Here is a 26,846-nt window from a genome sequence, read left to right on the forward strand (position 1 = left end):
CCCCAGAGGAGCAGCTGATCGGCTCTCTTCTACTCGTGTCTGACAGACGCGCGTGAGGAAAAGCCCATCACTGGCTCTTCCTATTTACACTGTGATCAGTCATGTCTCTTTACGAGATCGTAGTTGCAGGGTGTCAGACTGACACCCCGCAGCAACGATCGCAGTGATGCGCGCAACGGCTCAAAATCCCGATCATCCCGAATCATATGACGCCCGGTCAGGATTTTGAAACCACTTTGCCGCCGTCATTTTGCTATAGGGGGGGCTGCAAGTGGTTAAACTTACCAGAAACCCCTGTTGCTAGGCTGTCTTCCTAATCTGCGCCACTTCCTCCTCTTCGGCGAGTGGCCCCATTGCCTTCTGGGACATGTGTGGGTCCCAGAAAACAACAGGGCCATTCACAAAGCGCCGTGCGACTCACGCATGTGGAAACGTGCAGTGAAGCTTCAAGGCACCAATGCCTGTTAAACTTCCTGCATTTACACATTGTTAAAACTTGTCAGACTGCCTGGATGTTTTCTTTTGACAGCTGAGTGAGCAGATAAGTCTCTCCACTTGATATGAAAGAATCAGCAAAATCTGCAATAGAGATCGTCAGGGGGGTTGAATTCAAGATCATGACTTACGATTAATTGTGCAGCTCTAGGGTGTACTCACTTTTGTGAGAGATATTATAATCCACAAATCACAATCTGCTGTTAGGGTGCCACTTGGAGGTGTTAAAACCCCGTAAAGCAGAGTTCCACCCAAAAGGGGGAGGTCTGCCTGTCTGGCCCCCTCCTCCGCTGCCATGTTTGGCAACTTTTGAAAGGTACCCACTCCCGGCTCAGATCACCCGCAGCCTTCCGAGACACTTCATAGGTCCCAGAAGGCTTCGCACATGTGCAGTAGGAAACCGGCTGTGAAGCTCATTGATGGCCATTTTACACAGCTCTTCCTGTAAATCATTAATCTTACATCATGCCAGAAATCATGTCTAGGATGGTTTTCACAACCCAAAGAGGTGTACTGTGAAAGGCACCACATTCTATGGAGGGGAAGCAAATCACGTAGAGGCACAGGAAACTATGACCAGATTGTATGCAATATATTTATTCAGGAGAAGACTTCAAAATAATAATTGAAATTTACATTGGAAGTGGCAAAATATACTGGAGGTCATGATCTCAGTTCCTAATATTTGGGGAAGCAAGGAGGTCAGTTAATTCTTTGGCAATTTTCCTTGTAGAGTTTAAAAATAGTTTTGCCCTAAAACTACACTGGCTTTGTGCAACTGTTTCTACTGTAAAACATTCACAGGTAAATAGCTTGATTAGTCCAATACGAAGTATTTTTCATAATTCTGTATTGCATTTAACTGTATATACAGCACCATACAAAATTATAAACATTTGTAAAAATGCTGTGAAGCAAGAATGTTTGAACATGTTCTTCTGCGCCATTATAATGGGGCTGAAAACCAATGAGAGTGATGTGCCCCACATTAACCACTTAAGGTTAGAAAATTACGTCGAACCCCCAAACATTATACATTTTTTTTTTACTATCAGCCTAGAGAATAAAGTGGCGGTCGTTGCAATACTTTGTCACACCGTATTTGCGCAGCGGTCTTACAAGCACATTGCTCACACTTGTGGAATGGCGACAAACTTTTACCCTTAAAAATCTCCATAGGCGACGTTTAACATTTTTATTTTTTTTACAGGGTGCATGTTTTGAGTTACAGAGGAGGTCTAGGGCTAGAATTATTGTTCTACCGATTCCTCAGATGTGTAGTTTGAACACCGTTTTCATATGCGGGCGCTACTCACGTATGCGTTCGCTTCTGCACGTGAGCTCGTCGGGATGGGGCGCATTTACATTTTTTTTTCTTTTCTTATTTAATTTTACCTTTTATTTTTACACAGTTAAAAAAATAAATTGTCACTTTTATTCTTATTACAAGGAATGTAAACATCCCTTGTAATATAAAAATAAAATAAAAAAAAAAACACACAAAGCATGAAAGGACCTCTTAAATATGAGATCTCAGATCTCATATTTACACTAAAATGCAATAAAATAAATGCATAAAACATGGTCATAAAAAAATAAAAAAAAGCCACCCCTCTCCTGCCACCGATAAAAGTGATCACTTATCTTGTAGCGGACCGCCCACTGAAGAAGATACCGGGGTTATGGCAGCTAGCTGCTGCTATAACAATATCCTCCTTTAGGCTGGGTTCACACTGCTGCGGTTAGGAGAACCGGATGTGATTCGCACCGCACTGCAAATCACATCCTCTCTTTGTGCGATGCAAGTTCAGCCATACAGATAGTATGGCTGAATTCGCATCGCACCCGCCACAAACTCACACATGACCCTTTTTTTGGTCCGCAGCAGAATCGGATCGCATGGGTATTCACACCATGCGATCCGATTACTGTCCGAGTTTGCAGATCGCACTGCGATATGCGAACTGATCTGGGGGTGTCATTAACGTTTCACTGACACTCCCAGCAGTTCGCATAGTGCAGTGTGAACTGCCGCCGGGAGGCATGCGATGCGGGAACCCGCCGCAGATTCGCGGCGTTCCCGCATCGCTTCAGTGTGAACCCAGCCTTAAACAGCCAAAGTAAAACTGTGGCAGGCGGTCCTTAAGTGGTTAACAAAGCAGATACACCCGTTTCAGGTTGATCAGCACCAGCTGCACCCGTTTTTTGAGGCTGGGTTCAAACTGGAACAGGCAGCGGCTCCCAGCAGGAGTCCGATGCGCCTCCATTCACCGTTTCAATTACGATTTTAGCATGAGCTGAATTCGGACCAAAAGACGCATAGGGCTCCCATACAAGTCACACTGGAGCAGCTGCCAAGATGTGTGAACCAGCTCCAATCTCCAGCTTTGCGAATTGGGTGCGTGGGAAAACCACATTCAATTCGCAATAGTGTGAACCCAGCCTTACAGAATGAAAATGGTGTGGGCCCTGCACCTAACAAAGGAATTACAGTCGAATATACAAAACTGCTTAAAAATCTCCCGCCAGATTGGACCTGGAATACCAGGTGTGAGTGGTCTGCCAGCAATACAAGAATTGTGGTTTCAATTAGCTGTAGGTTTGCTTTAGGGCCCCTGTCACACAGGGTGATCTGATCAGGTTCACCCATCAGTTTTTCAGGTGGACCTGATCAGATGGTCCATGTAACCCTATGGACAGGTGGGTGTAAACTGACTTGTCTTTGTTTACACCTGCTTACCTCTGGGTCTGATCTGATCCACTAAAAAAATACTGAAAAAAAAATATACTCTTGTTTAGGCAGATCAGATTGGAGGGTAGTTGGGTGTAAAAGGGACAGCGCAGTCCATTTACACTTGGCTTCCAATAGAGCAGAGCAGGCTCTGTCCGTGTCCGCTCTGCAGAAACTGAGCAGACATGGATGCGTCATCTGCCCAATCTTCTCCAAACAGCAGGGGGGGATCTGTGAACGGATTTCCTGCTGATCGAAACAGAATCTGCCACACGTGAAAGGGGTCTAAGGTGGTTGCCGCTGACTGAGAGATGGTCCTAAATTCCAAAAGCTCTACTCCAAGCAACAGGTAAATACACATCGAAAATAAAAAGGATGAGCTGTCCTATCTGCCAAAGGACTAGCCCTATGTGCAATTCAACAGCACAGCCAGTTAGAGTGATACCACGTTCTCCTTTAAGCTGGATTCCCACCAATTGCATTTTTTGTGCTTTTTGCAGATTTGCACTACAGATTGCATTCCATAGGAAACCATGATAAATAGGCTCTAGTGCAAATCTGCAAAATGCAAAAAACACTAAAACTGCACAGGTGTGGATCCAGCCTTAGAGTAGAAATCCAGTCAAATACTAACTATACTTAGGCCTGGTTCACACCTATGCAGGTTGCAGTTTGCATATTCTAGGTGCATTTTGCAATACACGTTTTTGAGCCATTGAAGTCTATGGAACCAAAAAAAAAATAAAAATAAAATAAAAAAAACAGTCCCTGGCCCTTTCCATAAAATACAGATGTGAACGTGATCCATGGGAAACCATGTTACATGGACTGTAGTGTGTTTCTGCAAAATTGAAAACACACAAAAAATAAAATTTATAGGTGTGAACCAGGCATTAAAGTGGTTGTAAACTGTCACATATACCCAGTGAAGTGACTGGCCTCAGGTGACACACAGATGAAACAAATCCTCCTACATACAGTTGTACCTGTATCTGCAGTGTTCTCGTCTCGGCATCAGCTTGTCTGAGAGGCCAGAAAAAAAAAAAAAAAAAAAGTGGCAAAAAGCTGAAATTACACTCTGCAGAGCTCATTGGAGGAGTGGTCCAAGAGCTGATTGGAGGAAAGAGTCACCTTCTCCCCCCCTTTCACACAGCACATAGGAACAGAGCTGAGGCTGTAAATCTGCTGGAGGTCCCTCCCCTGTCACCATTTTTCTCGTGGTGTCCGAAAAAGTTGTCAAAAGCGATTCATTTTGATAAGAGAGGAGTGAAGCAGCATACAGAAATGATGCTTCTCTTAATTGAGACAAGTACACACTATAGAGGGATATACTTTGTTCATATTTCATGTCTGAGGTTTACAACCACTTTAAACCTGCTCTCACCCCCCTTTCTAATCCCTATCCAATTAACCCTATAAAAAAAGGAAAGAAGTCTAATACATACCTACTAATTACTGAACGAGTGCCTTCCAGTGCTGGCTTCAGGGACATCCAACAACAGATAGATATGCCTGTGGGTGACGTTACCGCACAGGTATTTCAGCCATTCTCTGCAATCACTCTTCTTCACTGAAGCCGGCTGCCAGTGAGATCATGTGACCAGACCGGCCTCAGAATAGGTAAGTATGCATATCTTTCCTTTACAGGGTAGTTAGAATAGGGCTTAGAATGGGGTGGGAGCAGGTTTAAATATAGTTAATACTTGACGTCACATCTCAGCCTGCAGACTGAATAGTAAAGAACTAGCTACACACTGATTAGGCGTTAACTCTGCCATCTACTGCCTTTAGCACTCAACAGTTAGGTATGTAGCTAAATCTGATAAGCTCAGAGTTCTGGCTCTCATATCCCTGACTGTGCAAGGGACAACAGGAAGAGATTTTAAAAGGAATATACAACTGTATTCAATACATTTTTTTGGCTTTAGTTTCTTCAATAATTATAAAAAGGCAAGTACACTTCACTTTAGCAGAAGGTACAGCAACGTATTAAAAGGATTTGAAGAGAAATTTAGGGGAGGCCACTGGGGTACACTAAAGGAAACTGCACTTATAATACAAGCATTCATTCTATTTTACATGTTAATTTTGAAATATCAAAGTTACCTGCTTGTCAGCTTCATGCGCCTCGGTGTTCAGAGGAATCTGAGCTTCAACCTCTTCTAGTTCAGCTGTGTGTGTCAATCTGCCATTCTTTGAACCGCTTCTTTTTTCAAGATCTGCACTCTTTTTGTCATGGCCATTAAAGGTTTGGTGGAAGAAAAGACTTTTCACTGGCATAGGTAAAAACCATGAGGTGACAAAAGCCACAGAGACACTGATAAGAGATATGACATTCAAACTGAATAAGGACCAGTTGGTCACAGACACCAGAAGTTGGCCTGTCACAGAGCCAACAGTTAAACCAGTTAGCGTGGCAGTACGGCAATAGCTGGTTACTTTTTGGTACATGTCATTGTTGACCACGCTGTAAATATAGGAGTAATAGGCTATCTCTGTTGCTGTGGATATGCCATAAAAAAATTCAAGGAATTGGACTGCCAATGTACCCTGAGCATACAAAAGCATAAACCATGTGATCATCAGGCTTAAACCTTGCATGATGATCACTGGCTTATAACATAGATAGTCTGTAGCAAGAAATACAGGAAACAGCAGGACCAAGTAGGAATATGTCCAGACGGGGTAAATTTCATTATAAACCTAGGAAATAAAAAAAAAAAAAAAAAGAAGAGTTGCTCATTAAATACAAACTCCAGATGAAAAAAGTAAAAAAAGCAAGTAAAGATTACACAGAGTGGCTTCAACAAAGTCCTGTAGGTAAAACCAATTGCCCTTGAAGGTAGGCATTTTAATGCTCAGTTGTCCATTTTTTTTAACCACTTACAGACCGGACCATTTTGCTGGTCAAAGACCAGACCACTTTTTGTGATTCGGCACTGCGTCGCTTTAACTGACAATTGCGCGGTCATGCGATGTGGCTCCCAAACAAAATTGACGTCCTTTTTTTCCCCACAAATAGAGCTTTCTTTTGGTGGTATTTGATCACCCCTGAAGTTTTTAATTTTTTGCGCTATAAACAAAAATAGAGCGACAATTAAAAAAAAAAAAAAAAAAAAAACGCATTATTTTTTACTTTGTTATAATAAAATATCCCCCAAAAATATATATATAAAAAAAAAAAAAAACATTTTTTTCCCTCAGTTTAGGCCGATACGTATTCTTCTGCATATTTTTGGTAAAAAAAAAAAAAAAAAAAAAAAAAAAAAAAACACACCACGCAATAAGCGATTATTAATTGATTTGCGCAAAAGTTATAGCGTTTACAAAATAGGGATATTTTTATGGCATTTTTATTAATTTTTTTTTTTTACTAGTAATGGCGGCGATCAGCAATTTTTATTGTGACTGCGACATTGTGGTGGACACATCGGACATTTTTGGGACCATTGTAATTTATACAGTAATCACTGCTATATAAATGCAGCGATTTCTGTGTAAATGACACTGGCAGTGAAGGGCTTAACCAGTGGGTGGCAGTGTAGGGGTTAAGTGTTCCTAGGGGTGCGTTACTAACTGTGGGGGGCTGGGCTTTCATTTAGTGAACACTGATCTCTGCTCCAATCACATGGAGCAGAGATCAGTGTCACTAGTTGCTAAGCAGAATGGAGAAATGCTGTTTACACGGCATTTCCTCCATTCAGCCGTCCCGTGAGACGATCGCGAGTAAGCCCGCGGCGATCGAGACCGCGGGACCCGCGACCAGACTCCTGGGGGTCCAGACTGACATGTGAGCGCGCCCGCGATGGCAGGGCGGCATTGAAGATTGGACGTACCTGTACGCCAATATGCCTGCCCATGCCATTCTGCTGACGTACATCGGCGTGCGCTGGTCAGGATCCGGTTAATGTAGTGCGATTTGGATGCCTAAATGATATGCAGTACAGTGCCTTGCAAAAAGTATCCCCCGGCATTTTTTGTTGCCTCACAACCTGGAATTAACATGGATTGTTTGAGTATTTTGCATCATTTAATTTACAGAACATGCCGACAACTTTGAAGGCTTTTTTTTTTTTTTTTTATTGCAAACAACAAATGGGACAAAACAGAAAAAGTCAATGTGCATAACTATTCACCCCCTAAAGTCAATACTTTGTAGAGCCACCTTTTGTGGCTATCTCAGCTACAAGTCACTTTGGATAAGTCTCTATGAGCTTACCACTGGGATTTTTGCCCATTCCTCCTTGAAAAACTGCTCCAGCTCCTTCAAGTTGGATGGTTTGTGCCTGTGAGCAGCAATCTAATTCTGACCACAGATTTTCTATTGGATTGAGGTCTGGGCTTTGACTAGGCCATTCCAACACATTTATATGTTTCCCTTCAAACCACTCAAGTGTTGCTTTAGTGTGTTTGGGGTCATTGTCCTACTGGAAGGTGAACCTCCAGCCTAGCCTCAAATCACACACAGAGTGGTACAGGTTTTGCTCAAGAATATCCCTGTATTTAGCACCATTCATCTTTCCCTCAACCCTGACCAGTTTCCCAGTCCCGACTGCTGAAAAACATCCTCACAACTTAGTGCTGCCACCACCATATTTGGGGATGGTGTTCTTTGTGTGATGTGATTTGTTGGGTTTGCGCCAGATATAGCGTTTTCTTTGATGGCCAAAAAGTTCAATTTTTGTCTCATCGGACCAGAGCACTTTCCTCCATACATTTTGGGAGTCTCCCACATGACTTTTCGCAAACTCAAAAACGTGCCATTTTGTTTTTTGCTGAAAGTAATTGCTTTCTTCTGGCCTCTCTTCCATAAAGCCCAACTCTATGGAGTGTACGTACGGCTTATTGTTGTCCTATGTACATACGCACATGCCAATTCTTTTTTATTTCTGAAAAATTGTTTTATGAATATATTTTTCTAATTTTACTTCACCAACTTAGACTATTATGTTCTGATCCATCACATATAATTCAGATAAAAAAATAAAAATAAAAAACATTGAACTAAAAGCTGTAATGTAACAAAATAGGTAAAAAGCCAAGGGGATGAGTACTTTTGCAAGGCACTGTATATTCAAACTGATTTAACATCACTACTATCACTGTTAGTTATATTCTTACTCCTCATTCACTCAGACTAAAAGCGGCAAGAGGCAGTATTGGTGCAACTGATAGGTAGTTGTGAAGTTAGTGTTTCAGTGCGACAGCCAGGCAACTCGCATTTTTAACAGCGTGAGTAAAAGCAGCACCTACTTTTTCCCCTGAAACTGTGTTACCAGCATTTAAAGTCATTGGTGATCTATTACAGAATCCTTCAAAATAGCAAAGAGATGATGTACCTTGTTAGCCAGGAATAATACAAAAAACAAAAAAAGTTGGGGTTTCTTCTGTCCTACATGTCGATGGATCACGGTCCACCGTGACAGAGAGAGACTGATCCATCTAAAACATTGCCAGCATAATCCTCGATATAATCACTAAAATAGCATCTAGAGAAGTTTCAAAACTTCGGGAACAAAATCATTTGTAATGGAAAAAAAAAAAAAAAAAAAAGAAGACTAAAATTTTAACTCATAACTACAGTATAAAAGCTAAGTTTGGGACTATACAGGGTGAGCCAACAAAACCTGTAAAAAAGAGCACACTGTCCCTACTGTAAAAAGGTGGATCTTTGCTGGTTTTGGGTTTAATAGCTACAGGGACACAGGGAATTAAGCCAATATGGATAGGCCAAAATGTGTACACACACACACACACACACACACACACACACACAGTTTCTCACAAAAGTGAGTACATCCCTCACATTTTTGTAAATATTTTATTATATCTTTTCATGTGACAACACTGAACAAATGACACTTTGCTACAATGTAAAAGTAGTGAGTGTACAGCTTGTATAACAGTGTACATTTGCTGTCCCCTCAAAATAACACAGCCATTAATGTCTAAACCGCTGGCAACAAAAGTGAGTACACCCCTAAGTGAAAATGTCTAAATTTGTCCCAATTAGCCATTTTCCCTCCCCAGTGTCGTGTGACTCGTTAGTGTTACAAGGTCTCAGGTGTGAATGGGGAGTAGGTGTGTTAAGTTTGGTGTTATCACTCTCACTCTCTCATACTGGTCACTGGAAGTTCAACATGGCACCTCATGGCAAAGAACTCTCTGAGGATCTGAAAAAAAGGATTGTTGCTCTACATAAAGATGGCCTAGGCTATACAGTGCCAGGCGAAAGTATTCGGCACCCTTGAACTTCTCAGCCTTTTGCCACATTTCAGGCTTCAAATATAAAGATATAAAAATTTTATTTTTTGTGAAGAATCACCAACAAGTGGGACGTAATTGTGAAGTGGAACGAAATCAATTGGATTTTTGAAACTTTTTTAACTAATAAAAAAAATGAAAAGTGGGGCGTGCAAAAATTATTCGGCCCCCTTGCGTTAATACTTTGTAGAGCCACCTTTTGCTGCGATTACAGCTGCAAGTCGCTTGGGGTATGTCTCTATCAGTTTTGCACATCGAGAGACTGAAATTCTTGCCCATTCTTCCTTGCAAAACAGCTCGAGCTCAGTGAGGTTGGATGGAGAGCGTTTGTGAACAGCAGTTTTCAGCTCTTTCCACAGATTCTCAATTGGATTCAGGTCTGGACTTTGACTTGGCCATTCTGACACCTGGATACGTTTATTTGTGAACCATTCCTTTGTAGATTTTGCTGTATGTTTGGGATCATTGTCTTGTTGGAAGATAAATCTCCGTCCCAGTTTCAGGTCTTTTGCAGACTCCAACAGGTTTTCATCCAGAATGCTTGTGGCAAACTTTAGACGAGACTTTTTATGGATATCTTTGAGAAATGGCTTTCTTCTTGCCACTCTTCCATAAAGGCCAGATCTGTGCAGTGTACGACTGATTGTTGTCCTATGGACAGACTCTCCCACCTCAGCTGTAGTTCTCTGCAGTTCATCCAGAGTGATCATGGGCCTCTTGGCTGCATCTCTGATCAGTCTTCTCCTTGTCTGAGCTGAAAGTTTAGAGGGACGGCCAGGTCTTGGTAGATTTGCAGTGGTCTGATACTCCTTCCATTTCAAAATGATCGCTTGCACAGTGCTCCTTGGGATGTTTAAAGCTTGGGAAATCTTTTTGTATCCAAATCCGGCTTTAAACTTCTCCACAACAGTATTACGGACCTGCCTGGTGTGTTCCTTGGTCTTCATGATGCTCTCTGCGCTTTCAACAGAACCCAGAGACTATCACAGACCAGGTGCATTTATACAGAGACTTGATTACACACAGGTGGATTCTATTTATCACCATCAGTCATTTAGGACAACATTGGATCATTCAGAGATCCTCGCTGAACTTCTGGAGTGAGTTTGCTGCACTGAAAGTAAAGGGGCCGAATAATTTTGCACGCACCACTTTTCAGTTTTTTTATTTGCTAAAAAAGTTTAAAATATCCAATAGATTTCGTTCCACTTCACAATTGTGTCCCACTTGTTGGCGATTCTTCACAAAAAAATTAAATTTTATATCTTTATATTTGAAGCCTGAAATGTGGCAAAAGGTTGAGAAGTGATTGTCAAGATCCTGAAACTGAGCTGCACAGTGGCCAAGACCATACAGAGGTTTAACAGGACAGGTTCCACTCAGAACAGGCATCGCCATTGGTTGACCAAAGAAATTCAGTGCATTTGCTCAACGTCCTATTCAGGGGTTGTCTGTGGGAAATAGACATAGGAGTGCTGCCAGCATTGCTGCAGAGGTTAAAGGGGTGGAGTGGTCAGGCTGTCAGTGCTCAGACCATATGTCGCACACTGCATCAAAGTGGTCTGCATTGCTGTCATTCCAGAAGGAAGCCTCTTCTAAAGATGATGCACAAGAAAGCCTGCTGTTGGCTGAAAACAAGCAGACTAAGGACATGGCTTACTGGAACCATGTCCTGTGGTTTGATGAGACCAAGATAAACTTATTTGGTGCAGATGGTGTCAAACATGTGTGGCGGCAACTAGGTGAGGTGTACAAAGACAAGTGTGTCTTGCCTACTGTCAAGTATGGTGGTGAGTGTCATGGTGTGGGGCTGCATGAGTGCTACCATGGGGAACCATGAAAGTCAACATGTACTGTGACATACTGAAGCAGAGCATGATCCCCCTCCCTCCAGAATACTGGGCTGCAGGGTAGTATTCCAACATGATAACAACCCCAAAACACACCTCCAAGATGACCACTTCCTTGCTAAAGAAGCTGAGGGTAAATGTCATGAACTGGCCAAGCATGTCTCCAGATCTAAACCCTATTGAGCATCTGTGGGGCATCCTCAAATGGAAGGTGGAGGAGCGCAAGGTCTCTAACATCCAGCAGCTCTGTGATGTCATCATGGAGGAGTGGAAGAGGACTCCAATGGCAACCTGTGGCGCTCTGGTGATCTCCATGCCCAAGAGGGTTAAGAAGTGTTGGAAAAAATGGCGGCCACACAAAATATTGACACTTTGGGCCCAATTTGGACATTTTCACCTAGGGGTGTACTCACTTTTGTTGCCAGCAGTTTAGAGAAGGGCTGTGTGTTGAGTTATTTTGAAGGGACAGCAAATTGACACTGTTATACAAGCTGTACACTCACTACTTTACATTGTAGCAAAGTGTCATTTCTTCAGTGTTGTCACATGAAAAGATATAATAAAATATTTACAAAAACATGAGGGGTGTACTCACTTTTGTGAGATACTGAATAATACACATACACACACATATGATGCTAAACTGGTAATGGAGGTGATCCGTGACATATAGTGGAACTGCAATAGTGCGGCAGGCAATCTGGCGCTAACACACTGGCCGGCAGGGACACCGACGTAGCTAGTCACACTAATATAGCGATCTGTGATCAGGGCCGCTGATAAGCCAGTACAGCTGACCCTGTTGTACCGGGCCCAGCCAGCAGGGGGGGCCCGAGCAATCTTAACAGCATTTAGAATAATAAAAAAAAAGTCTGACTGCACAGGGCTGACCGAGGGAGGAGGAGAGCATCACCGCAGGAGCCTGGATCTCAGATAACACAGGGGTTTATGGATAAGAGAAGAGGGGACGTGTATTCCTATCAGCACCCGAGCCTCCCTCCCCCTCCTCGGGAAGGACAGAACACCGGAGCTCTCCTCAAGGCAAGATAACAGGTGACAGATTGCATTCTTCTCCTGTGATCCCCGTTCTGCCTCTGTACAAATCTGTGCTGTAAACTTGCCCTGCACCTCAGCAGGACAGGTCTGGTGGAAGTGAAAGCTAAATTTATGAATATGTTAGGAAAATAATGGGACTTTTCAGGGACTACACACAGATGCATTTCACAAAATCATTCTTTTAATATAGTTGTATGTTGAATATATTTATATAGCACCTGAAAAGTCCCAGTATATTCCTAACATATTCATAAAGTTGAGTATTAACAGCAAAGAAAGTGTGTATATATATATATAAAATACAGCCCATCTCCAGGAAATGAAATAAAGTCCAACCTTGCAGTGTGTGTGTGTGTGTGTGTGTGTGTGTGTGTGTGTGTGTGTGTGTGTGGGGGGGGGGGATAGACTCTTTCACTTACCTGTTTCCATGCTCCAGCCAGCTGCAGAGCCCTCTTCCTCCACCAAACCTCATCACATCGCAGGGGGGCTGAAGTGTGAGCAACTGGGCTTAGGTGTCTGTTTGTGAAGCAGTGATCCAGAGGATCGCCGCTGATCACAGCCCATAAACAGTTTATGAACCAGAGATAATCAGGGGAGAAGTGTTTGAATATGTTCTCCCGCCGATTATCTCCGCACACTGAGAATACTCATTGAATGACACAGAAACGGCCAGTTTATGAAGCTGCAATCTCAGCGCTTCACTGGTGATCTGTGTCAGAATTCACACTCCCCGATTCACCAACTCAGAGGTGGAGAATCGGGGAGTGAAGACAGAATCTGGGGGATCTGAGGAGGAAAGAGGAAGATGATTAACTTCCTTATGCCTCGTTCAGACCCCCCCCAACACTGTAACCATGTCCCCCTATCATATTTATATATATATATATATATATATATATATATATATATATATATATATATATATATATATATATATATATATATATATATATATATATATATATATATATAATGTTTGTGTATATACATGTATATAATGTCTGTGTGTGTGTGTATACATGTATATATTATGTAGGGGGACTCTTTATTTTACTAACATTAATCACACCATGTGTCAGTGTATTGAGCTGTGATAATTTATCACTGCTTAATAAATTGACACCTCTGTGTATTGGTGAATTTCTAGTACTGTAATCTTGTAAAGTCTCACGAGATTCCAGTATTAGGGGCCGTTCTCCAGTGTTAGAAGCGTTTGTAGATCGCTTCAATCCTCCAAGGGTGAAGCGATCTACTCCGCTTTATAAACTGGCATAGAGAGGAGAAAGATCTCCTATGTGAATGCCGGAGAATGAAGTAGTGAATAGATTTCACTGCTTCATAAAAGGGCACCATAGTCAGTAAAACATACACAAGCGCTGTAGGGAACCATTCAGCACTGGAAGAAGCCAGCTAAAGCAAGAAGTTGGGTAAAGCTGGGTACACACACACACACACACACATCAAAATTCAGTTTAGCAGTAATCTGACAAATTTTGATCTATGTGTAGCCCTCCGTTTTAGAAGCCAATCATTATACCACCTTGGTATATTCATATGCCATCCCACATACTGACTCCTACCACCTTTGATCACTTCAAATCACTGAAGTGGTCATTGTGGTTAGAGTGTTCCTTTAATATCTCTCAGAAAAAGTTAACCTCTGTATACTGATTCCATTTCATTTGATCATCCTCTAGTTGTGTTAAATTGGTGGGGGGTGCTGCCTGTATACCCTAGCCTCTCGGTATAGGGGCGGGGCCAGGGATGTGGCTAAAGGGGGCCCCCATCAGGTAGGCTGTACGGGGCCCCATGATTTCTATCAGCAGCCCTGTCTGTGATAATACTGTACTAATGACACTTCTTTGGAAGGTTTTTTTTTTTTTTTGCCCTGCTTTTCAGTGGCAAGTAACAGCCAGATTGCTCTCTGTGTACAGAGCCATGTGTGTTTGTGAACACAGGGCTCTGACTGGCCACAGCCGATTAGCAGGTATACAGCCAAAATGATTGGCTGTAACTTGCCAACAGACTCTTGCTGTGCAGCACAGATTAGCAGGGGTGCGTGCACACGGACCTGCCACCTGCAAGTGGTTAAAAAATTAACTTTTGTAATTTTTAATGGAAAAAAAAAAAAAAAAAAAACACACACACTGAAAGTGAACATAATGTCACAACAGTCACAAGCACCGACAGAAAGTTTGACTGCAATAAGAATGCTTGTACAATCATCTAAAATGCATAAAGCACATTTAGGCTTCATGAACACAGACTAGGGTGGCACCGATACTGAGCATTTGCCCGAGTACTTGTACCTGGGGGGGGGGGTAAATCCTTCCAGGGGTTAAAGTGTGCAAACAAAAACTGATCACCTCCCTAGAGTAGTACAGCATTACTATGGCAACCCTGCATTTTTCTGGTCACAGTATGTAGAACAAAAATTGTAAAAAAAAAAAAAAAAAAAAAAAAGGTTTCTTTTATTATATACTGTCCCCAGTCAGTGTCCCTGATCACTGACATCGAGTCCACAGGCGCACAAGCCGCCTCTTAAAGAGCAAGGTACAGGTACGTTAATCTGCCGCAGTATATCTGCGTGAGGTGGTTGGGAAGCGGTTAAAATATAATTATTTTTTTTTCTTCAAAATTTACACTTTTTTTTTCACTTATATCGCATATATAAACAAAACGAGTCGTGAATAAATACCACCAAAATAAAGCTCTATTTGCGTGAGCAAATTGATTAAAAACATAATAATTACATTTGGGTACAGTGTTGCATGACCACGCAATTCTCATTGAAAGTGCGAGAGCGCTGAAAGCTGGAAATTGGCCTGAGAAGGAAAGGGATAATTGTGCCCAGGACTGAAGTGGTAAAAAAAAATAAAAAAAAGTGTGCGTGTGTGTATATACACACATACACACACACACACACACACACACACACTTGGAATATTCTGTAGAGTGTGCCAGCCACCCCTCAGATACCTACCTGCGTCTCAGTAAGGTTCTTGTCCGGACCCAGCAGGTAAGGGGTGAGGAAGGGTTCGGATGGTCTGAGGTTGGCAAAGAAGCCGTAGGTACAGAGAACACAGGTAGGGAAGAGCCAGCTCCCCCGAGGTATCAGCGCGGCTTTCCTGCAGCTCACCGCTTCTTTGAGCTCCATTGCAGGCGCAGTAAAGTGTAGAGTCTGTTACACGCAGGGTCTCCGGGTCTTGTACATGGTGTGAGGAACCGCGCATAGCACAAGGTCATCATTCAATGAGAGTCTCATGTCACCAGACTGTGTACTACATACAGTTATTCACGTGGGAGGGGAGAGGGAGTATGAGAAAAGAGCGCTGTCATTGAACCGCTGTATGTCACATGACGCAAGTTGGGGGCGTGTCAGAGCGGAAAGCTGCTGTAACGACATATTCAGCGGTGTAGTGTCATATTTTGCTCCCCATAGTAGAATGCTCCGGAAGTGACGTTGCGGCCAGAAATTTCGCAATGCGCATGCGCGATGCGTTCCAAACACTTGCGCCATGCGATCCAGAGGATATGCAACAATGCAGTTCAGTGAAAGTGTCAGATAATGTCATGGAAGTGAGGGGAGGTAATCATGACCTTAACTTTAGAAAGATCAGAAAGACAGCGGGTAACCGTGGCTGGGGGAGGGGATTACCTGCCCTCACTTCCGTGACATTATCTGATGGTTTCACTGGTCCGGATTGTCGCAAATCCTTTGGAACGCATGGCGCAAGTGTTCGGAACACAGTGCGCAGTGCAAAATTTCTAGCCACAACGTCACTTCCGGAGCGTTCTACGATGGGGAGGAAAATATGACACTACAGCGGCCCATCGCAGTTTGCTACGGAAGTGACGTTCCGTCGCTGCCATCTTGTTACACCCCACACTCGTGCACAGTAAGGATACACTAAGAAGGGGGAAAGCAGACATGTTGTTACACCCACCGGAGTTTTGCATTTTACACATATTTATAACAGTAATGTCAGTTTATAAAGTGAAATACAGTACTTAACTCTGACTACTTACATGTTGAATTTTAACCACTAGTCACCTGTGCTATAGCCGAAAGACGGCTACAGCGTGTACGCCAATTGCTGGGAGGACGTCCTCCTGTTTACTTCCGCAAAGCGCGCTCCTGCGAGCGCGCATAGGGGAAATTCTGTGCTGACCATGTCCCTTGGACACAGCCAGTCACAGATCGCTGTAAATGGCTGCGATCTGAGTGTCCAATGAGAGATGATCTCATATGTAAACATATGAGATCATCTCTCATTGCCAGCTCTCCCTCCTCACACAGAGACAGTGTGTGAGGAGGGAGAGACAAACGGCTGCAGTAGTGAGTGAAAAAAAACCCGTAAAATAAAGTGCCCACAGTACATGTCAGTGTCATCTGTCCCCACTGCCATTTGTCAGTGCCATCTGTCCCCAGTGCCATGTATAAGTGCCATCTATCATCAGTGCCACATCAGTGTCACGTGTCATCAGTGCCACATATTAGTGCCATCTGTCATTAGTGCCACATATCAGTGCCATCTAGGGTTGCCACCTGTCCAGGATTCACCCGGACAGTTCGGGTTTGGAATCTTGTGTCCGAGTTTCAGTCTGCCTGAAACCCGGACACATTATTTAGACTGGGCTGTGGCTCCCCAAGTAACTGAGATACAGTGGAATCTTGGATTACTGGCATAATCTGCTCCAGGAGAACGCTTGTAATCCAAAGCACTCGCATATCAAAGCAAGTTTCCCCATAGAAGTAAATGGAAATTAAGATAATTTGTTCCGCATTAAAGAGGAAGTAAACCCTGATGAGTTTACTTCCTCTTTGATTTCCTGCCAAGGTAAAGCATAATGGACTACTATGCACCGCATAGTAGTCCATTATGTGTCACTTACCTGACACAGGAGCCAGCGAAGTCACCGCTGTCCTCTGTAGCCCGGCGCATCCATCTTCTCGGTGGGTCTCGCTGCTCGGCCGCTGTCATTCGGTGAGGCCGCGATGATGTCACTCACGCGCATGCGCACGGGAGCCACCACTCGCAGCATATCGCCGTTGACCGCGGCGCGCTCAGTGCCTGTCTTTCTGCACAAATCTCCTAAACCGTGTAGGTTTAGGAGATATTTCTTGGACCTACAGGTAAGCCTTAATCTAGGCTTACCTGTAGGTCAAAGTGTGTTGTAAGTGTTTACAACCACTTTAACTTCTATTGCATGCAATACCGCATGTGGCCAGAAGTGGGGGGGGCACTACAACTACTCGGGGACAGCTCGGCTGAACTTGGAAAGCCCGAACTAAGTATTTCCAAGTGTTTCCGAGTGATTCCTAGTATTTCCAAACGGCTCCGAACTGTTCCGAGTGTCATTGGTGCCCCCCCACACCTCTGGCCAAATGAGGTAATGCACACCCCATTAGTTTGAATTCTGCTTTTTTGCGAGACAAAGCTTGCAAACCAAGTCAACCAAGGTTCCACTGTAGTCACACAAAATTCTGTTGCCATTCGGGAGCTGCGGGCCACTGTCTCGGGGGGCAGGTGTGGCATCACTGGGGGGGTCGTGATGTCAGAGCATTTTGGCCACACCCACTGTTTGCTAAAACGAGCTGCATTACCACCACTCTCCTAGGGGCACCCAAAGGTGTCCCAGGTCTTTTATAATCCTATTGTGTATACCACGAAAACTAATGTGCCCAGTGCCGCTAAAGTGTTCAGGTTTGGCTTGAAGAAAAGGTGGCAACCCTAGTGCCATCTGTTATCAGAAAAATTAATAATTTGCAAAATTTTATCACACAAACAAAGAAAAATGCATTTTGTTTCAAAATTTTCGGTCTTTTTTCATTTATAGCGCAAAAAATAAAAAACCCAGAGGTGATAAAATACCAACAAAAGAAAGCTCTATTTGTGGGGAAAAAAGGACAAAAAAATAATTTGGGTGCAGTGTTACATGACTGAGTAATTGTCATTCAAAGTGTTAGAGCACCGAAAGCTGAAAATTGGTCTGGGCAGGAGGGGGGTTTAAGTGCCCAGTAGGCAAGTGGTTAAAAGCCGCTGCAAGCCTGCTGATCTCACAGATTTGCTAATCTGACAGAAGATCGCTGCTTTTAAAATTCAACATCAAAGCAGTCAGATAGAGTTCTAAGTACTGTATTTCACTATATAAACTGATTTACTGTTATAAATATGTGTAAAATGCAAAACTCCGGTGGGTGTAACAACATGTCTGCTTTCCCCCTTCTTAGTGTATCCTTACTGTGGACCAATGTGGGGTGTAGCAAGATGGCAGTGACGGAACATCACTTCCGTACCAAACTATGATGGGTCGCCGAATATGTCGTTACACTTTGTCTAACCTCAAGTCAAGTGACGCACGCAAGGGGGGGGGGGGGGTCTGGCTGCAGAGTGGAGCTCCACCGATGACAGGAAGCATGTGGCCTCCACGCCACTTTTTTTTTCTGAACTTTATTGTGAATCTCTGCAGCTGGAGCTTCACTGTCACAGGAAACATGTGTCCTCCACATTTTAAACAATCAACAAATAGATGATACTACAGGAAGTAGAGGTCACATGATTTGTGCCTAGAGCACTGATCACTGTGTAAATGTCACTGGCAGGGAAGGGGTTAAAACTATCGGGAGATCAAGTGGTTAAATGAGACCATTTATTTGAAACATTTCCTTAGGGGAGATTTGTGTTTGTTTTTTTTGCTGCGTAGCACTCTGAGACATGCAGAACAACTGTCATGCAGAACAATTGTCCTGGTGCTCCAGGGCCTTCGAAAGTCCGCATGGAGCCCACTCAAAGTGTAATAGGTGATTGAAAAATGGTATAGGCCCAGTATGGGGGAAGTCTGTCCCTGGGATAGGCCCAGTGTAGGGGAAGTCTGTCCCTGGTATAGGTCCAGCATTAGGGAAGTCTGTCCCTGGTATAGGTCCAGTGAGGGGGAAGTATGTCCCTGGTACAGGCCCAGTGTAGGGGAAGTCTGTCCCTGGTATTAGCCCAGTATGGGGGAAGTCTGTCCCTGGTATAGGTCCAGCGTGGGGGAAGTCTGTCCCTGAGTTAGACTCAGCGTGGGGGGAAGTCTGTCCCTGGTATAGGTAAAGTGTAAGGGACATCTGTCCCTGGTATAGGCCCAGTATGGGGGAAGTCTGTCCCTGGGATAGCCCAGTGTGAGGGAAGTCTGACTCTGGGATAGGCCCAGTGCGGGGGAAGTCTGTCTTTTGTATAGACCCGGTGTGGGGGAAGTCTATCTCTGGTATAGGCCCAGAGTGGGGGGAAGTCTTTACCTGGTATAGGTCCAGTGTGGGGGAAATCTGTCTCTGGTATAGGCCCAGCGTGGGGAGAAGTCTTTACCTGGTATAGGTCCAGTGTGGGGGAAAGTCAGTCCCTGGTATATGCCCAGTGTGGGGGGAAGTCTGTCGCTGGTATAGGCCCAGCATGGGGAAAGTCTGTCCCTGGTATAGGCCCAGCGTAGGGGAAGTCTGTCCCTGGTATAGGTCACATCGCCTGCCACCAGATGCAGATTGTCACGTGCCATGTCACCTGCCTTCAGATGCAGCTTGTCACTTGCCACGTCACCTGCCTTCAGATGCAGTGTGTCACTTGCCACGTCGCCTGCTACCAGATGCAGATGGTCACTTACCGTGTCACTTGCCACCAGATATGGATTGTCACTTGCCACCAGATGCAGGTTGTCACTTGCCCCGTCTCCTGCCACCAGCCATTGTCACTTGCCACAAAATGTGGATTGTCACTTGTGCCCCAGAGTGAGGGTGGGCAGTAAGAGATGATGTAATATATCTGCTGCCCACTGCTGCACAGTGAGGGTGGAACTGCGGTGATGCAGGGCAGGCGGTGAGAGATGATATCTCGTCCGCTCACCAGCCCACTCACTGATCTGTCGGCCTGCTTTCTGGTCTGCACACCCATTGGCCCACTCGCTCACTATTTTCTTGGGGGGGGTGGGCAATTGCCCCATCTGGATCCGCCCCCCTTTACTGATTTAGGGTCAGTGGCAGCTGGTGCTCAAAATTTTTGGAGGGGCAAAATTCTGAAAAATTCTGAAAAAAAACATCAATTGCAGCCTCACTGTGCCATCAATTGCAGCCTCACTGTGCCATCAATCGCAGCCTCTGTGCCCAACATATGCAGCCTCTGTGCCCAACATATGCAGCCTCTGTGCCCATCATATGCAGCCATTGTGCCCATCATATGCAGCTTCTGTGCCCACCATATGCAGCTTCTGTGCCCATTACATGCAGCTTCTGTGCCCATCATATGCAGCTTCTGTGCCCATCATATGCAGCCTCTGTGCCCATCATGTGCAGCTTCTGTGCCCACCATATGCAGCTTCTGTGCCCACCATATGCAGATCCTGTGCCCATCATATGCAGCTTCTGTATCCACCATATGCAGTTTCTGTGCCCATAATATGCAGCCACTGTGACCCCCCCCCCCCCACCACCAGACTGGCACTTACCCCATCCGGGTGACAGCAGCGAGCTGTGGGATGGGCAGGCGATGGCTCCTACATCCTCCATGGTTCCTGTGCATCTCCTCCTCAATTCCGCGGGGCAGGCACACTGGCAGTACTGCCTCCCCTCGCGGACTGTTGGGTCCTCTCCTCCTGTGTCTCAGTGTGGGCAGCTGTGGAGTAGTCTAATCCTCCAGCTTCCCCCCTGTATGTCTCTTCCGCCAAAGCGCCGGGCATCAAATAGGATGCCCGGCGCTTTGGTCAATTGGGAAACAGGTCTCACTGACCTGCCTCCTGATTGGCAGGGAGGCAATGTGGTGTAAAAATAGCGAAAATTTATTTGCTATGGTCACACAACAGGGTGGGATCAGGGCGCACTCTCTGTGCCCCGAGCCCACCCTTTTTTGAAGCCTGTTAGAGCCTCAGGCTCTAATCAGGTGCTTAAAAAAAACACCCCCTCCCACGCTGCCATAGGAGTCCATGCATCCAGCGTCCTGAAGGGGGCCGGAAGCATGGATAGGGAGGAGGCGGCAGGGATTAGGGGGGTGGCGCCTGTGCGCCTACAATGCATGGGCCGCCCCTGTTTAGGGTAGAATAAAAGATGCTGCTGCTGAAAAACATCCCCACAGCATGATGCTGCCACCACCATGCTTCACTGTAGAAATGGAATTGGCCAGGTGATGAGCGGTGCCTGTTTTTTTTTATGGTTTGAACATAGGCTGTGATACTTATATACATGGGATTTTTTTGTTTTTATTTTTAATAAATTTGCAAAGATTTTAAACAAACTTATTTCACGTTGTCATTATGCAGTATTGTTTAAATAGACGAACAGGAAAAAGAACCACACAGCAAGAGATGGGGTCAACAGCTAACATGTTTCACACCGTAACTACTAGTGCTTACTCATAGATGACTCTTTAGGCAAAAGACAACTTTTCGAGATGGGAATGAGAGACACCGATAAGTAAAAGTATGTAGACATAGGACACGCCCCCTAAAGGATAATTATGCAAAAAAAATCACTAGATAAACCCACAAGTGCTTTTTATTTTTATTTTTTTACTATTTCTTTATACTGGCCTTTGCAATTTACAAAAGCAGCAATTTAGAAATCAGATGAAAGGTTTAATACTGGGAAACGTTTTTTAAAGCTAAAAAGTGCATTATATACTGTATATCTAATAAGATCAGACAAAAAGCAGGGACAAATGAGGAGGGACTGATGCAAATTAGGGACAGTCCTTGAAATATGGAATACATGAAATATGTAAATCACTCTGTATACATGAAATATGTAAATCACTCTGTATATATGAAATATGTAAATCACTCTGTATATATGAACGATGTAGAAATCACTATATATACATGAAATATGTAAATCACTCTGTATAAATGAAATATGTAGAAATCACTCTGTATACATGAAATATGTAAATCACTCTGTATATATGAAATATGTAGAAATCATTCTGTATATATGAAATATGTAGAGATCACTCTGTATACCGTATATACTCGAGTATAAGCCGAGATTTTCAGCCTCTTTTTTGAGGCTGAAAGTGCCCCCCTCGGCTTATACTCGAGTCATCGCTGTCTGCCCGCTCGATCAGCGTGTCGAGCAGACAGACAGCGGCCATTCTATTCAAAAGCCGCGCCTCCGGCTCCGCCTTCGCCTGTGATAGGCGGAACACTGAATTTCCCAGCAGCCTGTGTTCCGCCTATCACGGACATCGTATCATCCTCGTACTACGGACGAGGATGATACGACGTCTGTGATAGGCGGAACACAGGCTGCTGGGAAATTCAGTGTTCCGCCTATCACAGGCGAAGGCGGCGGCGCAGCTTTTGAACTTTACAATGGCCGCCGACGAAGAGGGCACGGGACGGAGGCAAGGGAAGGCACGGCACGGGACGGGACGGGACGGCGGCGGCAAGGCACGGCACGACACGGGACGGATGCAAGGAGGCAAGTCACGGCACGGGACGGAGGCAAGGAGGCAAGGCACGGGACGGAGGCTCGGGACAAAGGTAGGCTGGACACACACACACACACACACACACACACACACACACACACACACACACACACACACACACACGGATGGAGACACACACAGGGATGGATGGATGGATGGATGGAGACACACACACACACAGGGATGGATGGATGGATGGATGGAGACACACACACACAGGGATGGATGGATGGATGGATGGAGACACACACACACAGGGATGGATGGATGGATGGACACACACACACACAGGGATGGATGGACGGACACACAGGGATGGACGGACACACAGGGATGGACGGACACACACACAGGGATGGACAGGCATGTCTCACCCTCGGCTTATACACGAGTCAATAAGTTTGCCAGTTTTTTTGGGGGTAAATTGGGGGCCTCGGCTTATATTCGGGTCGGCCTATACTCGAGTATATACGGTACATGAAATATGTAAATCACTGTATATATGAAATATGTAAATCACTCTGTATATATGAAATATGTAGAGATCACTCTGTATACATGAAATATGTAAATCACTGTATATATGAAATATGTAAATCACTCTGTATATATGAACGATGTAGAAATCACTCTATATACATGAAATATGTAGAGATCACTTTGCATACATGAAATATGTAGAGATCATTCTGTATACATGAAATATGTAGAAATCACTCAATATATATGAAATGCGTACCTCCCAACATTTTGAGATGGGAATGAGGGACACCTACTAGCAAATATATGAAGGCATAGGACACACCCCCTGCCACACCCCCTTAAAGGAGAATTCACCAAAAAAAAGGTTAATTAAAGAGGAAGTAAACCCTGATGAGTTTACTTCCTCTTTCATTCCCTGCAAAGGCAAAGCATAATGGACTACTATGCATCGCATAGTAGTCCATTATGTGTCACTTACCTGACACAGGAGCCAGCGAAGTCACCGCTGTCCCCTGTACTCCGCCGCATCCATCTTCTTGGTGGGGTCTCACAGCTCCGCTGCTGTCATTCGGCGAAGCCGCAATGACGTCACTCCCGTGCATGCGCACGGGAGCCGACACGCGCGGCAGCTCTGTCGTTGAAGATGCCGCGCTCAGTGCGCCTGCGCGCCGCTGTCTACGGCACATGCGCCGTAGACAGCGGTGCCTGTCTTCGGGCAAATATCTCCTAAACCGTATAGGTTTAGGAGATATTTCTTGGACCTACAGGTAAGCCTTAATCTAGGCTTACCTGTAGGTCAAAGTGTGTTGTAAGCATTTTAAATCAACAAGTGCTTTTTTTTTTACCACTACTCTTTCTTTATACTGGTTTTCAAAAGCCAGTATATTAGGATTTGAATGAAAGGCTTAGCACTGGGAAATACTTTTTAAAAGATAAAAAGTGCATTTTATATCTAACTATATAGATCAGATCAAAATGAGGGACTAATGAGGGGGGAAGAGGGACATTGCTTCAAATCAGGGACAGTTGGAAGCTATGGAAATATGTAGAAATCACTCTGTATACATGAAATATATAGAAATCACTCTGTATACATGAAATATATAGAAATCACTCTGTATACACGTGTAGCACTAACCCCCGAAGGAGCTTCTAGTTTTATTCGGGCTTACCGTTATCTCTTCTGCTCGCCTCTTCATCCTAGGGGGGTCCCGTTGAAAGTCCAGTGGAAAAAAGCCCAAATGAAGATATATTAGACACGTGGTCCTTTTTGAAGATTTATTTAGGGGTAATACCAAAGAAAGACACAAAACACAGTCCTTCAATAGAGGGTTAGAGGATAAGGGGGAGTTCTGGCACCTAGTAATTGCAGGTTAGAGGTATCAGTCAGATCCAGAGGACAAACAGCTCCACAGAATAACACATAACTCCCATTCTCTATCTAAACCACCCACTCTCCAGTAGCTTGATAGAAGATTTTGCTGCTTTCCTGAAACGAGATACATAAGAAAAGAAACACAAACATACAAAATGTGCGAGTACGGAAGCAAAGCCTCACTTCAAAATGAAATGACACTTTCTTTCCAGTATATTTACTGCATGTCTAAGTGCAATAATCCAGCCTGTTATGCAAACCTTCACCACCTAGTGGCGAAAGCATTGAAGAACAAGTCCTTTATACAAGTGTTGTGACCGGTAGGTAATCTTGACCTGAAGCATCCTTTATGAGACCTAACACTATCTAGCTAGTCCCCCACAGTCCTTGTATGTTAAGACAAAGGAAGTTCTCCTCTTCTTTAACCACTTAAGCCCCGGACCAATTGTCAGCCTAAGGACCAGAGGTCTTTTTACAATTTCGCACTGCACTGCTTTAACTGGTAATTGCGCGGTCATGCAATGTTGTACCCAAACGAAATTTGCGTCCTTTTCTTACCACAAATAGAGATTTCTTTTGATGGTATTTTATTGCCTCTGCGATTTTTATTTTTCCAAATAACATTTATTTATTATCAGGTTGTACAATACACATTCAGATAACTTGAGTGTATACTTTTCATATCCAAACAATGTTTAAACAAAGAGAAGGACAGTATACAGTGAAGTCTATGCCAGGTTCTGTTTCTTCTCTGATCTTGAAATGTCAATCACGTGTTTGAAGCATGTGTATCAACAAAAGAAAAATCGCGTAAGAAGGACAAGTTGGAGTCTACAGAATACTCCAGATAGAGAAGAGGAAAAGAAAGAAGGAGAGTAAAGGTGAAGAATAAGGGGAGGGTGGGGGGAAAGGTGCCTCACCTCAGTAGCCTGTTCATCTGATCATGGTGGGTCCTCCCGAAGGTGCCACAGCTCCCACACTTTATCGTGGGCTTCCGTTCTATCCTGCATCCTGGCCGTCATCCTCTCCATCAGCTCCACATCTTTAATTCTAGCGTATAGGGTATCGTCGGGAGGGGGGGTCCTCTTTTTCCAATTTAGGGCGATGAGGCACCGTGCCGCTGTGAGGATATGTCGAACTAACTTTTTATGGGGAGTGGGAATCTTAAGTTGGGATAGTCCCAATAGGGCAAACTTGGGGCCCATTGGGATCTGTATGCCCAAGAGGTTGGTCAGGAGTTGTTGGACCGCGTTCCAGAAGGGGGCGATTAATGAGCAAGTCCAGTAAATGTGGAAAAGGGTGCCCCTATCTTGCAGACATCTCCAGCACCGGTCGGAGCTGTTAGGATAGATGGTGTGGAGTACATCAGGGGTCATATACCATAGAAAGATTATTTTATAAGCATTTTCTTTATATAATGTGCAGAATTAACTTTTTGCCGCCTGTGACCATATCACCTGCCACTGTTCTCTGGATATGTCCTCATTGAGGAGTTTCTCCCATTTTAGCATGTATGCGTGTTTTCCGGTATTGTCCATGGAGTAAACATTCAGTATTTTGTAGATATTGGATATCAAGCCCCGTTGAGCTGTACCCGCCAATATCAGGCTTTCAAATGGGGTTGGGGGGGAGAATTGTAGGCTAGGCGTTATGGTCAGGGCATAGTGGCGAATCTGCAAGTAACTGTAGAATGCCTGGCGAGGTAATTCATGCTTGGTCTGCAATTCAGAGAAGGGTAATAGTTTACGTGATCGTGGGTCTATCAGATTCCCATAGTGGAACAAGTTCCGCGAGGACCAGGGGTATGACATTTGGTGCGTAAGGCTATCCGGCACTGAGGGATTACAAATAAACGAAGTTAAAGGCGACCTGTCTGAGGATAGAGCATGTGAGGGCGCCAGCTTACGCCAAAGTCGGCGAAGTTGGGACATAGGTCCCAACAGGCGTTCGGGGGGGCACCTCCACATTTGCACTCCACAGGAGGCTGTTTGGGTGGGCAGGGGCCATCCAGATTTTTTCAATTTCTGTCCACTTATTGTACGATCTTTGAGTGAACCATGATGTTATTGCACGGAGTTGTGCCGCCTGATAGTACTTTAAGAGGTTGGGAAAGGCTAGTCCACCATCCGAGCGGGCTGACATCA

At 44.4% G+C, this 26,846-nt stretch overlaps 1 protein-coding gene across 1 annotated transcript in view; it reads right to left on the reverse strand.

The window, feature by feature from the left end:
* The window catches only part of SLC19A2 (solute carrier family 19 member 2), a 36,941-nt gene extending 21,227 nt beyond the window's left edge, over positions 1–15,714 (reverse strand). Inside the window, exons 1-2 of the mRNA XM_077481679.1 lie at positions 15,380–15,714; positions 5,333–5,929 (exon numbers count right to left, since the gene is read on the reverse strand). Coding sequence (XP_077337805.1) covers positions 5,333–5,929; positions 15,380–15,553 — 771 coding nt within the window. The 5' untranslated portion in view covers positions 15,554–15,714. The remainder of the gene's footprint in view (positions 1–5,332; positions 5,930–15,379) is intronic.
* Positions 15,715–26,846: the final 11,132 nt, after the last annotated feature.

This window comes from Lithobates pipiens, unplaced genomic scaffold, assembly GCF_037356315.1.
Source record: "Lithobates pipiens isolate NorthernLeopardFrog02 unplaced genomic scaffold, aLitPip1_a1.2 Scaffold_16, whole genome shotgun sequence".
Taxonomy (NCBI): domain Eukaryota; kingdom Metazoa; phylum Chordata; class Amphibia; order Anura; family Ranidae; genus Lithobates; species Lithobates pipiens.